Source organism: Stomoxys calcitrans, chromosome 5, assembly GCF_963082655.1.
Source record: "Stomoxys calcitrans chromosome 5, idStoCalc2.1, whole genome shotgun sequence".
Taxonomy (NCBI): Eukaryota; Metazoa; Arthropoda; class Insecta; order Diptera; family Muscidae; genus Stomoxys; species Stomoxys calcitrans.
The window spans coordinates 62663129-62677970 of record NC_081556.1 but is presented as its reverse complement, the minus strand read 5'-3'; the positions used below and the strand labels follow the sequence as shown (position 1 = coordinate 62677970).

General features: G+C 37.6%; 1 protein-coding gene and 1 long non-coding RNA gene across 2 annotated transcripts in view; one reads left to right on the top strand and one right to left on the bottom strand.

Annotated features, from left to right (window-relative positions):
• The window catches only part of LOC106084355 (protein slit), a 197782-nt gene that overhangs the window by 147901 nt on the left and 35039 nt on the right, over positions 1-14842 (top strand). Inside the window, 7 exon segments of the mRNA XM_059370487.1 lie at positions 73-214; positions 3722-3865; positions 5038-5253; positions 12346-12503; positions 12653-12806; positions 12880-13098; positions 13171-13242. Coding sequence (XP_059226470.1) covers positions 73-214; positions 3722-3865; positions 5038-5253; positions 12346-12503; positions 12653-12806; positions 12880-13098; positions 13171-13242 — 1105 coding nt within the window.
• On the bottom strand, positions 11258-13561 carry LOC106084356 (uncharacterized). The gene is made up of 3 exons (XR_001220801.2): positions 13293-13561; positions 13118-13240; positions 11258-13024 (listed from the first exon to the last, which is right to left on the bottom strand). It is a non-coding gene; the product is annotated as an uncharacterized LOC106084356 (long non-coding RNA).

Below are 14842 nucleotides of genomic sequence, written 5' to 3'. Positions count from 1 at the left end.
GATTGGGTATCCTTTATAATAATTTGTGTTAAATTTTGTGTAAAATGTCTCTTGTTTTTTTATCTTCAAAAGGATTGACCGAACATGCACCCCTCGAGTGCGGCCTTGAGAGCAGCTGCCCCCACCCTTGTAGATGTGCAGATGGTATTGTGGATTGCCGTGAAAAGAGTCTTAATATCGTGCCGGCTACATTGCCTGAGGATACCACTGAATTGTAAGTATTTCATATAAAGTAAAAAAATATTTCCGGATATGTTCCTTGTGTCTTTATATCCACCACCATAGGCTAGGCGTATACTTATCTAGTCATTCCCCTAGTAACACCAGTATTACTCTGCGAAAATATAGTCGATCTAGCTACGTCCATACGTTTTTGCAATTTTTTAACAATTACAGATAGTTACCTGCCACACAACAATAGCAACTACACTGAAACAGAGTTTGACCCAGTTCGCGAGCAACTAATTACATTTGGAATTAATTGAGGTGAAATTTAATTGACATAGCAATATGTCGCTGCTTTTTTGTTCAATATGTCGCTGCTTTTTTGCTCTTATGTAGGCCTGCTTCGGTTTTCGAAAACGCCATACGATTTAAATTTTGCAAACTTTGGCACATAAAACTTCGACTGCATACTTTAATCAAAGTTCTATTCAGCAAGACTTATCTCAAGTGATTTTAATCCTTAACAGCCGTAATCAAAAAGAAGCATTGAAGTGCACAAAAGTTATTAAACGATTATTGTACAATAAACCCACGTTTGCACTTCGTATTCAAAAACCTACAACATCAGTTGACTAGCTTAAGTGCGGTTCCAGATATTATCAAACTTATTTGTTTTATAATTATTAAAAAAGATGCAATTCAATAGGAACAAATGCATTTGTTCCTGTTAAAGCGACTGGGATAAGCATTTTTTTTTTATTTTTATAAACCGGTGCAGGGTTGGATGTTGGGTTTGTTTTATTTAATTTGCATCACTAAAAGTGAGTCCTTCTATTTTATTACAAAATCACAAAATTTGCACAAATAGCCATGGGAACATCTCAAATTGCAATGAATTATAACCAGCGTAACTTTAGAACGACTCCTTTTGGCTTATATAACGCCTTTAACTCAGTAAATTAATTTTTAATGAATTGAATGTATTGCAATAAATTTGCAACCAGCTGATCGAGAGATCGGTCTATATGGCAGCTATATTCAAATCTGGACCGATTTGGGCCAAATTGCAGAAAGATGTCGAAGGGACTATCACAACTCACTGTCCCAAATCCTTAAATCGAGGGATCGGTATATATGGCAGCTGTATCGAAATTTGGACCGATGTGGGCCAAATTAAAGAAGAATGTTGAGTGGCTTAACTGGACTCACTGTCCCAAGTTCCAGCAAAATCGGATAATAAATGTGGCTATAATGGGCCTAAGACCCTAAATCGAGGGATAGGTCTATATGGTAGCTATTTCCAAATCTGATCCGATCAGGGCCAAATTGAAGAAAGATGTCAAAGGGCCTAACACAACTCACTGTCTCAAATTTCAGGAAAATGGATAATAAATGTGGCTTTTATGGGTCTAAGACCCTAAATCGGAGGATCGGTCTTTATGGCAGCTATATCCAAATCTGAACCGATCTGGGCCAAATTGACGAAGACTGTCGAAGGGCCTAATACAACTCACTGTCCTAAATTTCAGCAAAATCGGAGAATAAATGTGGCTTTTATTGGCCTAAGACCCTTAATCGGCGTATCGGTCTATATGGGGACTATATCAAGATATAGTCCGATATAGCCCATCTTCGAACTTAACCTGCTTATGGACAAAAAAGAATCTGTGCAAAGTTTCAGCTCAATATCTCTATTTTTAAAGACTGTAGCGTGATTTCAACAGGCAGTCGGGCAGACGGACGGACATGTCTAGATCGTCTTAGATTTTTAACGCTGATCAAGAATATATATAATTTTTAGGGTCGGAAATTGATATTTCGATGTGTTGCAAACGGAATGACAAAATGAATATACCCCCATCCTTCGGTGGTGGGTATAAAAATAAGGTTTTAAGCAAAATTTTCCTTATAGAAACGATAAAGTTACCTCTTTGGACCAAACAATGCCAAAAATTAAATTCTTCACATATCTTGATTTGTAAACAGCAAATGGTTTGGCTGAAGAATTGACCATCTTGCCTGAAAAATAAAATAAATTCTATAAGCAATCCGAATCAAATAAAAAATTGATCTAACAAGGTTTTTGCAAATGACAATATACCGGACTTGTCTAATGTCTTGTAGACCTTAAGAGATATTATATCAAGCACTATCAAAATAAGAAATAAATTTGAAAATCATCCCATAAATGAGTCTTTCGTAACCTGAACTAAATGTGAAGACCAACTAATAAGACCCGGTGCTTCAAGAGCCCTGAGACTTTGCACATAATCTGGTGAACAGCTATAACCACTTACATCTTCGTATTTCTTCAAAAGCGCCATCAATCAAAACATCAATGCTACATACTGAAGACAGCCATATAATTAATGTAATGTAGTATCAATCTGTCCTTACATAGAGTCGTTTTTATTTTCTACCAAACAGTTTGGTATGTATAAATGTATGGACAGGGTGATTTTTTAGCTATTATCTTTTTGGCGAAACTGGTTTTAACAGCTCACGCACGTTTCGTGCTTCGTTTCACTGTTAAACATCTTCAATTTGGTCTATAATTTAACCATGAATCGTCTTACAAACAAACAACGTTTGCAGATTATTGAATTTTTTTTTATCAAAATGCGTTGTCAGCGATGAAACTCATTTTTGGCTCAATGGGTACGTAAATAAGCAGAATTCACTCGATTTTGGAGTGAATATGAGCCAGAAGCATTGCAAGAGCTATCAATGCATCCATAAAAAGTCGCATTTTGTGCTGTTTTAGAGCTGGTGGCATTATTGGTACGTACTTCTTCAAAGATGATGCGAATCGTAAAGTAACTGTGAATGGTGAGCACTATTGTGAGATGATATCCAACTCTTTTTTTGTCCAAAATGCAAGAGCTTGACTTGCATGATATGTGGTTTCAACAAGACTGTGTCACATGGCACACAGCATGCGTAACAATGGACTTATAGCGAGGTGAGTTCGGTGAACATTTTATTTCACGTTCGGTACCGGACAATTGTCCTACTGGGCCGTGCTATTTAACGCCTTTAGACTATTTTGTGGGGCTATGTTAAAACTCATGTCTATACAGACAAGCCCGCTTCAATAGACGCAATGGAAGACAATATTGAAGCATTTATTCATGAGATACCGGCCGAAATGTTGGATTAAGCGGATGGGCCTTTTGAGTGGCAGCCACGGCCAACATTTTCATGACTTAATCGTCAAACGTTAAATTATATGGACCGTACTATCGATTCAAATAAAAATTTCATGAATTTTTCTGAGTTTTATGTGTTTTTTTTTTTTGAAAAGCTTTCCTATAGATCTTAAAATGATCCTTTAGTAGGTTAGGTTAGGATTAAGTAGAAGTCAGCCATCAGACTCATTTAGACGTTTTTGTCTATTGTGATCTACAGGAACAGGAGAAGGAAGATGCCTTCAAGTTCCTACCGTTGCAACAGAATAATAAACTAACTAGATGCATTATACTCGTTACGTTGCATTCAAACATTTCAAATAGTTTATTCAATGAAACTAATAAATGCCACATTTATTCTATTTCAGACGTTTGGAACAAAATTTTATCACAGAACTACCCCCTAAAGCATTTGCGAATTTTCGACGTTTGAGACGAATAGACTTGTCTAATAACAATATCTCAAGAATAGCCCACGATGCTTTAAGTGGTCTTAAATCATTAACAACACTGTAAGTATACTTGGTGTTCAAAAAAAGAATGTCACATAAAATGCATTTACAAGATCGTATCGATTGAAGAGCCGATAACAAATTAAACTTTACCGCTTTACATTTTTTTTTTTTTTGGTTTTGCGGTTTTTCGAACATATTCCAGATCGGGGGTGTTGTGGCAACCCTGACAAATCACCCTGGAAAAAGATAACAGATCCGTTTCGTTTTCATATATTCCGTTTGGGGTTGGGGTGGTCCACCACGCCCCAATTTGGATTCCAAAGTTGAGTTTTTGGTTTATTATAAAAGCGCAAACAAAATGTTGCTAAAATCCCACCAGCCATCTCCGAGATCTGGTATTTTTGAAAATTGGGGTGAAGGGGAGAGTGCGACACCGATCGATAGATTCCAAAATAGTTTCTAAACTGGAATGCACGTGGAAAGTTCAAAGAAGAAACATTATGATTTTATGACTTTACCGTCTTAATTATTTTTGACGTATTAGCAATTCTCGAACATGCTTACAGATAGCACGTTCGCAATTGCAGATCGAGTGCACATGATCGCACATTCCGTGATCGCTGTGGAACCGTGTTATGAGCAGGAAAGCGAAATAAGAGCATGGGTTCTGAATCCACAATGTAGACTCCTATACCCGTTCTCTTCCCTATCTTCGTGTCATTCGTGTAGCCCCAATTACCCAATTATAAAATTTTTCCCTCCATCCTTGGTATTCGAGTTTCACACTTGGCCTCAATCCTCGAGTGAAGTATTCGATCTAAACTATCGCCACTTTAGCCACTCCCCATCCCAACCTCATAATAAAACCCAAATAGACATGTGGGTCGATCGGGCAAATATAGAACTAGAATGAAAGGTCTTTTGGACTGGAAAACGTTTCTGAAAAATAAAGATAAAGAAACAGAGTACCCTGCTTTATATTTCCCAGATCAGCCTACGCCGGATATTAAGGGTATTTTTGTTGGGGATTCGATGGGAGCGGAGGGTTTGTCTGTATTCTTAGTTTTGGTCCTATTACTAGTGAGGGGATTGTGGTATCGATTACAAACAGAGGCTTTAGTCTGTAGTACCACAGTGGGGTGCATTCTAATTTAACCGAACCTATTATGCATTATAATAAAATACTTTTCCTCCCTTTCTTCTTTTTCCCTATTTTTGTTAATTTTTAGGGTTTTATATGGCAACAAAATAAAGGATTTGCCTTCGGGTGTTTTTAAAGGTCTTTCATCGCTTCAACTACTGCTACTAAATGCTAATGAAATCTCGTGCATTCGCAAGGATGCCTTCCGCGATTTGCACAGCCTCAGCCTTTTATCCTTGTACGACAATAACATTCAGACCCTCGCAAATGGCACTTTTGATGCGATGAAGAGCATTCAGACACTGTAAGTATTAGAAATTAGTACGACGTTTTAGTATTAAGTATTGCTGTTGCAAAGAAAGTGAAAAATAACATTGGAGTCGTGTGCTCGACACACAGACAAAAAGATGAAACGTCTGGAATATCTTTGCGACAACCAAATCGGCTTTATTGGGTAAGTACTATTTTTGGGGAAGTATTTATTTTTACTGTTGCACAGTTACTATAAACATTGAACATTTGTCGTGGATATGCCACATTTTGATGCTACGTTTCTTCGGTTATGATACAATTTTAATGGACTGTGGTAGAGGATGGCTCTTTACGTAAAAGTTCAAATTTCTCCAAAAGCAAAAGACGATTTGTTCCACGAAAAAATGATTCTATTGGTTTGTTTATATCTTGATTCTGCCAACAGTCAGTATGGGGAGATTTGCGATCGTGTGTGGATGTAAACCCGGAAAGTGATAATTTATTAAATTTAACATTAGTTGAATTAAAACGCAATTTACAATACCACAAACATGAAACCTTGCACCAAACGGCGCCAGACTGGAGGGAACAAATATTTCTAAGTCGCATCGATTGTTTGACAATATTTTGCATACGAAGAACATCAATATTTTATTGTTCTGAAACGATTTTACAAAGCTATTTTCTATTTTACCTGCGTTAGCATAACACTCAGAGAGTATAAAGTTTTTTTATACCCTCCACCATTGGATGGGGGTATACGAATTTCGTCATTCTGTTTGTATCACCTCGAAATATGCGCCTGAGACCCCACAATGTATATATATTCTTGATCGTCATGTCATTTTAAGTCCATCTATCCATGTCCGTCCGTTTGTCTGTCTAAAGCACGCTAACTCTCGAACGAGTAAAGCTAGCCGCTTGAAATTTTGCACAAATACTTTTAATTAGTGTAGGTTGGTTTGTATTGTAAATGGGCCAAATCAGTCCATGTTTTAATATAGCTGCCATATAAACCGATCTTGGGTCCTGACTTCTTGAGCCTTTAGAGGGCGCAATTCTCGTCCGATTTGACTGAAATGTCGAAAGTAGTATTTCGGTATCACTTCCAACAACTGTGCCTAGTATAATTTAAATCGGTCTAAGTTTTGATATAGCTGTCATATAAACCGACTTGGGTCTTGACTTCTTGAGCCTCTAGAGGGCGCCATTCTCTTCCAATTTGACTGAAATTTTGCACGTAGTGTTTTGGTATCACTTCCAACATCTGCGCTTAGTATAGTTCGAATCGGTCTATGTTTTAATATAGCTGTCATATATAGATAGAAGATGGGAGCATGTCATACCGTCGTGGTATAATAGAGGCGACGATAGGAAACACGAGTGGATTAGAAGAAGTTTCCGATCGGATTCGTGAGATGACATTTGAAGTCGAGTGCGGGACACTGCAGCCAGAGGCACAGTCTTGGATTGACGGAACTCTGGTATTGCCATCTGGGGGATCATGCTATACAGATGGAGCAAAGCTAGAGGACAGAATGGGCCTGGGGATCTACATTGAGAACTCAGGGACTGAGATCTGTAATCGAACGCCTGACTATAATGCGATCCTGCAGGCAGAGATCTTGGCTATCACGGAATGCCTGAAGTTGTGTGGTCTTCATGTGAGGAAGTCGAAGTCGTCGGAATCTTTACGGACAGTAAACCGGCCATCAGGGCAATAAAAACCAGAACGGTAAGAACACGAACAGCGTTGGAATATAAGAAGGAGTTTAACGCCTTCTCTGAGGATGATAATGATTTGCCAGTGAAAGCCAGAGGACTGCCGTCAAAAAAATTGGTTAGCCCGAAGCATTTAGGGTCGACGCATTCCGTGTTAAGGGTGTGATCGACGAAGACTGTGGAAGAGGGAGACGATCGGTAGGATGACGAAAATCCTACGGGGATATCTGGATCGTGAGAAGACGCGGCTATTTCTGAAAGAAATTAAGAAGATGGTCAGTGTAGCTTTCGGTATCATAACGGGACACATCGGACAACGAGCTAACTTATGAAAATTGGTGCGACAAGTGACAGCATGTCAGGGGCATTTGGGGAGATTTGACAGAATACCAGCCATGAACCAACTGAGGGGCGTGGCATTAGGAATATTGTAAGGCCAATAATCAGAGAAAATGCAATGGAATTTGCGGCATATTTTGATTTTGCTGCAAGTTCGGGATGGCTTGATAAATTTGAATCGAAGACACAGCACTGTTTGCAAATCACTTCATATTTCACTGCCAAATAAAAATTCAAGTTTCTGTTTACTCAAATACACATATGTGTTTATTTATGCACTTACTTCAAATGAAACCCTATTTGTCTCAGTTTCTCTATAACGTAGCATTTCGTCGGCACACAACTGCTACGTTAAAGGGAAGTTTGCCTGCAGTTAAAAAAACCTGGTCATGAAAATTGTATGCTGTCTTTCGGAAACGGAACTCCATGGCGTGGTTGAATCAAGACCTTTCCTTTAGATATTCTTAAGAAAGTGTTACCCATGCCAACCTTTATTTTATATATGGAAATAGCTCTAGCTCAAGTCGATTCCTTCCGTCTATGGAAATCAAATCAAAGTCGTACGTTTTAATAAAGCTATCCGCCTAAAATTTTGCACATATACTTTTTATTAATATAGGTCATTATTGATTGCAAATGGGTCACATCGGTTTCTATATGAATATTGCGAAAACCTCTAGATTTGGCTTCTTGAGGCCCTATGAGCCTTAAGATTTCTCCGATTTAACTGGAGTTTAGCATTAAAAATAAAATATATGGCCCCGATTTAGCTTCTTGAGCCTCCAGATAATTAACCTTTTATTATCGGATTTGACCGATTTTTGGTATTAATATACACTACATTGAGCGTCAAAGTAAAGTGTACGAATAAAATCCTTTTCAGAGTTTTTCTGGCCAAAACCTCAAACTTACTTGCATCGCTAAATAGAACTTTGTTTCCGAAAAGAACTACTTTCTTTGAGTCAAATGCTTCTGTACACTACATTTTGACAGTCGCCGTATACCCCACCACAAAAAAGCGCATGTATTATTTTTATGGTGTTTTTATTACCGACAGTCTTAACAGAGCATTCAATCCCTTTTGTTTTTTTTTTTTGAATTCCAAGCAATAGTCGTAAACAACTTTCTACCCAAATTTTTACCTTTGAGGACAAGTGCGTAATATACATATGGCCCACAATTTTTTTCATAGAAGGGTCAAGACCGAATGAATTTAGCGCAAAACGTGAGAGCAACATTTTTACTGTTTTAGCGACACTTTACTTAATAAATAGGGCTATTCTAAGAGCGAATGTACAATGATATCAAAACTTTATCGATCGTTTAATTCTTCGTCCTCAAAGAGTAACTGGGAGTCTAAGTCCTTCTGTACAAATATATGGAACATCTTGTATCGATCAATAGATGAAAAGTTCTGGCTTTGCAACTCTAAGGAATCTCTAAGCCATTTTTTTTATTTCAATGACATTTTCTCTCTACACAGACTTTTAGAAAGGGTAAAAAAACTCTAAAGATAAAATTATTTAAAATTTCTCAAAACACTTAATTCTATCACATTGTTCTGGAAATTCGAAATTTATATATAATTTGATTGGATTTTAATTGTTCTAGTTCTTTTTAATAAAAAAGAAAATTTATATAAAATTAAAAATTTAATAACCGGTGTAATGTATTATACAGCCGTTTGGTTTAATAAAACAGCCGTTTGGTGGAGGGCGTTTATATAAGAGTTGTGCGCCACACCCCATCTGCCATGGTTTAAGGAGGCAAAGCACCACCTAGATTCTTGGACACAAAGTTTAATGTTATATTCGTAATCTGCTCCCAAATGCCTTTTATTTGAGTTGCATCAGGCTATGATCGAATAATATTCCCCTTTTGGGGGGCATATCGGGGGTGGGGCGACCGTCAATCACTTAGACCTCATTCGAGTCCTATATTGATATGTATATCCAATATGTCTGTTTGGGAGAGTTTTTGAAGTTGGGCGACCTCTTGGATACTTGAACCCAATTTTTAATAACATATTAATATTCTACACCCCAATAGATTTCATATTGTCCCTATCGATCCACTTTTGATTTTGGGTGGTAATTTTGGGGTAACGGGGGAGGGTCCTGCCCCCTTCCCATATCAACAAATTATAAAGCCTATACCTCCTTCCTGACCATATTCGTAATCTACTCCCGAATACCTTCCATTCGAGTCCCATACTGTAATTATCGTTCAATAAACATATTTTAGGGTCGGGGCGGGCCAGTTACTTGGACCCATTTTTGTTATAAAATTCGTACTATACTCCTGAAAACCTTTCATATGAGTCCCATATTGTAACGGTCGACTTTTATTTTTTAGTCTTACCATTGGGGTAAAGCCTATACCTCTTTCCTGACCATATTCGTAATCTACTCCCGAATACCTTTCATTTGAGTCCAATATTGTCATTATCGTCCAATAAACCTATTTTTGGGGCTAATCATCCATGACAACGGGAAGAACGCGATCCAGCACATGGTGACATGGTTGGCAGCCGATGAATTTGGGTGTGGGGTGACCTTTCTCTTCTAATATTTCCTGCAGTCGAACTAAACGCCTGTCTTTTTGTCGTTATTCATGCTTGATCCCCACATATTTATAACAAGTAGTCGTTTAATGTTTTTAAAGTCGTCTTTGTTCCAAGTATCAAAAGCTCAAATTAATCGTAGAAAAAATTCTTTAGAAAAGTCAAGGGTAATTTGAATTAATATAATGTTTGAGGCCAAAACCTTTGCCTTATACGTTAACACGCTTATTTTCAACTTCCGTTTAGTTTTTATTTTTATGGAAATAAAAGAACAATAAGTCCCAAAGAATGAAAAAAATTTTATTCCCGTTTTACCGGGATCGTAAAATGCCGGGAAATTCAAAACCCTACTTGGCACCCAATGAATTCTTTTATTGCCGCAAATTAAGAAAAGACACGTGGTCAACGATTTTCGTCGCCAGAAGATGCTGTTGCGTTCAATAACCATGTTTTGGAGGTGTCTTAATCGGTGTGGAAAAGTGCTTCGACAATTAGTTCGAGCGCATGCAAAAGTGTATAACTCATGCTGGAGGATACTTTAAAAAACAATAAAACCTTTTTATACCCTACACCACTACTGTGTAAGATGTTATAACTGAGTGCATTTGTTTATAACACCCAGAAGGAAGAAAGATAGTCCAATTAATACACCCACAAGTATAGCGATCGACTCAGAATCACTTTCTTACTGGATTTAGCTATGTCCGTCTGTCTGCCCATGATAGGTTAGGTTAGGTTAAGTGGCAGTCTGCCATCAGACTCACTTGACGTTTTCGTCCATTGTGATACCACAGGAACAGAAGAAGAAAGATGCCTTCTAGTTCCTATCGTTGAACCATCTAGATTGCTTTAAAAAGCCTAATAATTTGCGAATGTTCCCATCCGCTAATTCAGACTGGTTCTCAAAGAAATGAGAACCTAAGGTGGAACTCTCTCTGACTGCTAGTGAGGGACACACACACAGAAGGTGTTCTATAGTCTATTCTACTTCGATGTCCTCACAGCTTATGCAAAAGTCGTTGCTAGCAACCTTCAGTCTGTCAGCATGTTTTCCGATTAGACAGTGACCTGTCATGACGGACACAATGACTGAGACGTCTGCTCTAGCCAATGACAGCAAAGCGGTAGACCTCTTCAAGTCCAGATTAGGCCACATCGTTTTGGAATGTTCACAGCCTCCTCCTTGTGACCATCTATCATTCGTTGCCCTTCGGGCCTGGTCCTGAAAACTTAGCTTACATGTCGCTAGAGGCATACCCACAGATTCCAGTATCCCTGGAATGTGTAGGGTAGTTCCTAGTCTCGCAAGCTCGTCCGCTTTACAATTCCCTGGGGTATCTTTGTCTGCCGATGTTAATTTTTGGACAAAGTACAGATCGCAATTTTCGTCCGATCGCCTTCAAATTTAGTACAGAAAAAAAAACAGTTCACATTTGAATATAGCTTCCATTTATCTACATATTCTCACGAAATTTTGCACGAAGACTTCTCCTATTTTTCGATATTACTGGCGAATTTCACAGAAATCAGATCAGTTTTCAATATAGCTCCCATATATATGTGTCGTCCGATTTTCACTTCTAGATCCTTTGCAAGAGCATTTATTGACCAATTCCCCAAAATTTTGCAAAAGCTTTCCTCTACAACTACCACAATATCTAAGGAGTTTGGCCGAAATCGGTTCAGATATTGATATAGTTCCCAAATACATATGTTCGTCCGATTTGGACTAATTTTGCAATAATTTGGTCATTTGTCGATTCAGGCGTAGATAAAGCTCCCATATACATGTTCGTCAAACTTTGGGTAATTTGCAATTATGTGGTAATTTATCAATCAATTGTGACGACATTAGCATATATAATTCTCTTTTGGCTGTTGACATTTTTGATAAATTAATGTTATTACAATTTTGAACACATTTGCTCGAAATATGGTAGAATTGGTAAATAATAGTGATAAAATTGTTTATAGAGTGGGTATTGTCAGCATCGCCCGAATTTTCATTATAAGGCCGGAAATTTATATAGCAGCCCTCGTAATAAAAAATTAGATATTTAATAAATATTATTAAATATATCATCCGTTTTACATATTAAATGTTTCATATTTATCAGACAGTTTTATGTTTAACATTTTCAGAATTGCTAAATTTGACATTTGATATGACAAATAAATGTCGTCTGATAGCACCCATCCTTGGATTGAACAAAACTAAAACACGACAAATATAAGCACACAATAAGATTCAGCTGGCAAGGAAATCAGGGCGGCAAAAAAATCCAAATGTCGTACTGTGTATAGAAAGATATAAACATTTTAGTTGTTGGTTGGTTCTGAGTCTGCTGTATAGAACAGCAAAAACACTGCCAGCAAAAGGCTTTACAATTATTAGCAAATTTGTTGTATAAATATATATATTTGGTATTCTTTTTTTGTATATTTCTTTGACAAACGAAGAATTTGCCGTAGACCACACTTGCCATTCAACTTGATAAACATCTCGTTATTCATCCACAGGCATTTGGCAAAGAATCCTTTTATTTGTGATTGTAATCTTAGATGGCTGGCCGACTACTTGCACAAAAACCCAATTGAAACGAGTGGTGCTCGATGTGAATCGCCCAAGCGGATGCATCGTCGACGGATTGAAACTTTACGAGAAGAGAAGTTCAAGTGTAAGTTTACTCCATACTATTTTTCTTTCTCCAATGCGATACACCAAATGTGTAGAGAATGTCTGTTAAACCTATTTTTTTTTTATTCTTAATTATCTGATTCTGAGTACGTGTGGATGCCTTTTGTGTTTGTTTCTTTCAATATGTAGGTTCCTGGGACGAACTGCGAATGAAACTTTCTGGAGAATGTCGTTTGGACACTGACTGTCCAACTTTATGCCAATGCGACGGAACCGTGGTGGATTGCTCTGGGCGCAACCTTAAGGAAATTCCACGCGACATACCACTGCACACTACCGAATTGTAAGAAGTACCATTTTATTTTTAACGATCCCCTTACTGATGTAGTTTCCCTTCTATGTATTGTACATTTTAGGCTTTTGAATGATAACGAATTGGGACGCATAACATCGGACGGCCTTTTTGGTCGTTTGCCACATTTAGTTAAATTGGATATAAGGCGTAATCAGATTGTTGGTATCGAAGCGAACGCTTTTGAGGGTGCCTCGCACATACAGGACCTACAATTAGCGGAAAACAAAATCAAAGAGGTATCTAATAAAATGTTCTTGGGTCTGCATCAATTAAAAACTCTGTAAGTGCTCATTTTGTACCCAATTAGTCCAATTACGTCCATATTGATGAATATATTATGCACTACTTTCAGGAATCTATACGACAATCAAATTTCTTGTGTTATGCCAGGATCCTTTGAGTTTCTCACGTCGCTCACTTCACTGTAAGTACACATACTTATTAAATGACAAGAATATATGTACGTCCACTCACACACATACAAATAGTCACCCATTTGAAGAGTCATTCAAATATACACATTTGTGTGTGTTAAGTATTCATTCACGTGTTTATCGTTTCTTTTAATTTAAGCAAAAGAAGAAGCGGAAAAACTCTTAATTGCATTTAAAATGTCTATGTGTGTCGGTGTGTAGGGTAATTGGGTTGGTATATGTTACTTAATTGCAGCAACTTAAACGTGTACTCTAATCGAATTAAATTGAGGTTAATGGTTTTTGTTCGATTGGTTCGTGTGATTTTTAAATAAGTTCTGATGGGGCATATAAAAAGACCATATGGCCGTCACCATGCAAAGTGTCTTTGTATGGTTAACATGGCGTTCGAAAGACCAACACATCAGGGATGGAAAATACAAATTTTGAAATGGTACTAAAAAGATAAAATTTGGAGCGAAAGAGTACTTTTCAATTTTGCATAAAGGATCGCGTTGCGACGAAATGTTTCGTGTTTTCCAAGTTAGTCTTTCCGTAAACCTCTGCCCGTTGCTACCATTTAGTCCGGATCGCGTTGCGACGAACTGTTTCACGTTTTTCAAGTTAATCGTCAGCAAATCTCTGGTCCTTTTAGGAAGATCGCTTTTGCAATTCCCCTTACTCTACTCTTCGTTTGAATTACTCTTACTCCACTTCCTTGTGAACAGGGCGCCCCGTTAGCCGAGTTGGTAGTGTGCTTGGAAAACCAGTGTTCCCAGAAGAGTTTTGGTCTGTCGTTACTGTGGTATCAAAATGGACTTAAAATTGTCTAGTGAGTCTGTAAAGGCCTGCCACTCTTACCTAACCTAGGTATATCAATTACATGGTATAAGAGTACTTTACCATTTTCAGTCTGTTTCTGGATCCATCGGTTTCCTGACTTCGGGTTGCCAATTTCAATGGAAATTTCGATAAAAGTATATGGGATCCACATCTAAACGTAAACCAATATTTGCCTATTTTTAATCTCCAAACGACATGCATAACGCAAATTTCACAATGGGACGGACATGACTAAATCGATAAACAACCGTATAAGTCTTTTTTCCCGTAGTGTATTTCGTAAAGAAAGAACTACTAGCCTGTAAAGAAAAAAAGGCTTGAAAACATCCAAATTGTTGAAACAATTCCTTGGGCTTGAAAAAGTACGTAATGGGTCGCGGTGGTACTACGGTACTCCATGGGTCAAATAAGTACTGAAAATAGTACTATAGTACTGACTTTTCCATCCCTGCAACACATAACAACAACTCATCGATGGTTGCTCCATGAGCAGCACATTTTCATCGTACAATTAAATTTGAAAAAGTGAACGATGCTCAAGTCGCATTAAAATGAAGCATTGCTTTTAAAATTCTTTGGCCAGGCGTGTGCCTGAATTTTTACATACTTCCTCCTAAATAAAATAACACAACAACCACGCGCTATAAATCCGTAGCCAGAGAAAAATTTTAAGAAGAGGATTCTAACAGGAGGGAAATTTTTTAATTATATCTGTGGAGATTTTACAAAAAAACCTATGTATGTCGTAATATGAACGTTTCCCAGGAT